The following is a 2,205-nucleotide window of genomic DNA, read 5'->3' on the forward strand; positions in this document are numbered from 1 at the left end:
CGACTATTCTAAAATCATTCTATTTTGATTTTACAGTAATCCAAACATGGCAGAGATAAATGTGACCACCGTAGCTGAGCCATGGCCACTCTTCACAGTTCCTGGACTGGAATACAAGGAGTTGTCACCAGAGATGGAAAACGACCGCGCAGTTGCTGCACGCGAATGCTCCTTCTGGGCTAACTATCTCCCGAAGGTGTCTCTCTTCACAGGTAAGCACACGCGCGTTCCTCCTCTTCCCGATACAATAGAATGTTACTACCATGGAGGAATTAGTTTAATTCATCCATGCTACAAGGTTCACTTACATTAAAATACGCATTCATAGAATTCAATTAGTATCTATTGATTTGACTGATTTGCTATTGGAAATAATTACCTGCTGAAGCATACAAACGCAAACTACATATATGTTATACTAAGGTTTGGCAAAGTATGACAACAGTATGTAAAACTGTCTGTAGGACTGTAGGACTGGTTATACTGTGGGCTGATAGTCAACAATCCTTATATTAAGTGTTAGGTGAAAAATTACAGGGTTGACGTGTTTTTATCTCGATTGCCTTATCAATTTATCATTTTAATTTTTATTCCAGATGATCTTCCAGATTTAGAAGAAGATTGGCGAAACAGTTATTACGACTGGAAGTATGTGGCATTGGAAGAGTGGCAGACGGTCTTCAACGAATATAAAGAGCTGACAGAGCCATGTACCTAATTTGAGACACAAGCTACAAAACCCATAAATTCGGCGTATGACAGTGTGTTTTATAACAATCATCACAGCAATCGTATTGGCTATATGCAGGCACGAGATTGATTGGTTAATATACTTTTTAATTAATATACATATACATATATAGCTCTTTAATATAGGGCCTATATAACTTTCGGTACCAACATGTGAGACTGCTTTCTCAGCCCTGATATATTTTTATATAATAGGCCTATGCTAAATTTAACAGAGCAACCACTGACCATCACAACATAGTGAGCACGTAAACAATTTAATGAAGCACTTTTATGTTTAATACTAATATATAATACTATATAAGTCTTACATTTAAACAAATATATTTTTGTATTATGATGCATTTTTAACACTGGTTTTTTCGTCACATTTCTTAATTTGAGATGTTTTTAAAATTAAAATTTGAAAGTTACGTAATTCAATATTATTATTAGTAATTTAAGTTTCAGTAAGTGTTGTAGAAGGTCAAATAAATTTTAAAATGTCTGAGGACACCTTTCATTTGATATATTCGTGCCAAACAGAACCAGATTCAATCATCATTGAGTTCTTATTATTACCGTATTAACATGAAATGCCCTATAAAATCCCTTAAATTCAGTGGCGTAACGCCTATGAACTCTCAGTCCAAAGGGGCCCCGGGGGCACCCAACAGCAATTTTCTAGCAGGGTTGACGTTATTATGGTCCAGTAGAAGACACCCAAAAACTAGCAAATTAAAACAGTGTAATACTACGCTTTTAACTCACGAATGTCCTAAGTGGACTCACATGGCAACGCCTTCTTTTATACAATATCAATTCCAGACCCAAAATGTTCCACAGCTGGAATCAAGCACAAACATTTTAATAGGCCTACTCAGAAATAATAAAGTCCCTGTAAAGGAAGGGCTACTAGAATTCACAGAGAATATAACACGCTACGGAATTCTTTGATATTCCACTATGAAGTGGTCTCTCGTAATCGATTGCTAAAGTAGATGGCCCTAAACACTTTCTCGCCACCGGGCCCCGTGACTCGTCGTTACGCCACTGCTTTTACGAAAGCCAGGATAAGCACAAACGAAAAAATGTGGTAAGTGGTATCATAATCCATGTCTCCTCACAGCCTACGTCTACGCTCATAATTAAACGCAGTATGAGCAGGGTGGATTTCAATATCATTACACGCACTATGAGCGATGTGGATTTTGAGTTCATTACACGCAGTGTGAGCAGTGTGTATTTCAATATCATTACACGCAGTATGAGCATTGTGGATTTCAATATCAGTGCACGCAGTATGAGCACTGTGGATTTCAATATCATTACACGCAGTATGAGCATTGTGGATTTCAATATTATTACACGCAGTATGAGCAGTGTGGATTTCAATGTCAGTACACGTAGTATGCGCAATGTGTTGGTCACTTCTGAATCGAAGACATTTGATATTTGAGGCAAACTATACTGTAG

At 37.3% G+C, this 2,205-nt stretch overlaps 1 protein-coding gene across 1 annotated transcript in view; it reads left to right on the forward strand.

Annotated features, from left to right (window-relative positions):
- The window catches only part of LOC117124430 (cholinesterase 1-like), a 5,955-nt gene extending 4,698 nt beyond the window's left edge, over positions 1 to 1,257 (forward strand). The window contains exons 7-8 of the mRNA XM_033270662.1: positions 37 to 212; positions 597 to 1,257. Coding sequence (XP_033126553.1) covers positions 37 to 212; positions 597 to 718 — 298 coding nt within the window. The 3' untranslated portion in view covers positions 719 to 1,257. The remainder of the gene's footprint in view (positions 1 to 36; positions 213 to 596) is intronic.
- The last annotated feature ends 948 nt before the right edge of the window (positions 1,258 to 2,205 follow it).

This window comes from Anneissia japonica, unplaced genomic scaffold (assembly GCF_011630105.1).
Source record: "Anneissia japonica isolate Jap-2015-1 unplaced genomic scaffold, ASM1163010v1 scaffold665_len1252844_cov201, whole genome shotgun sequence".
NCBI lineage: Eukaryota > Metazoa > Echinodermata > Crinoidea > Comatulida > Comatulidae > Anneissia > Anneissia japonica.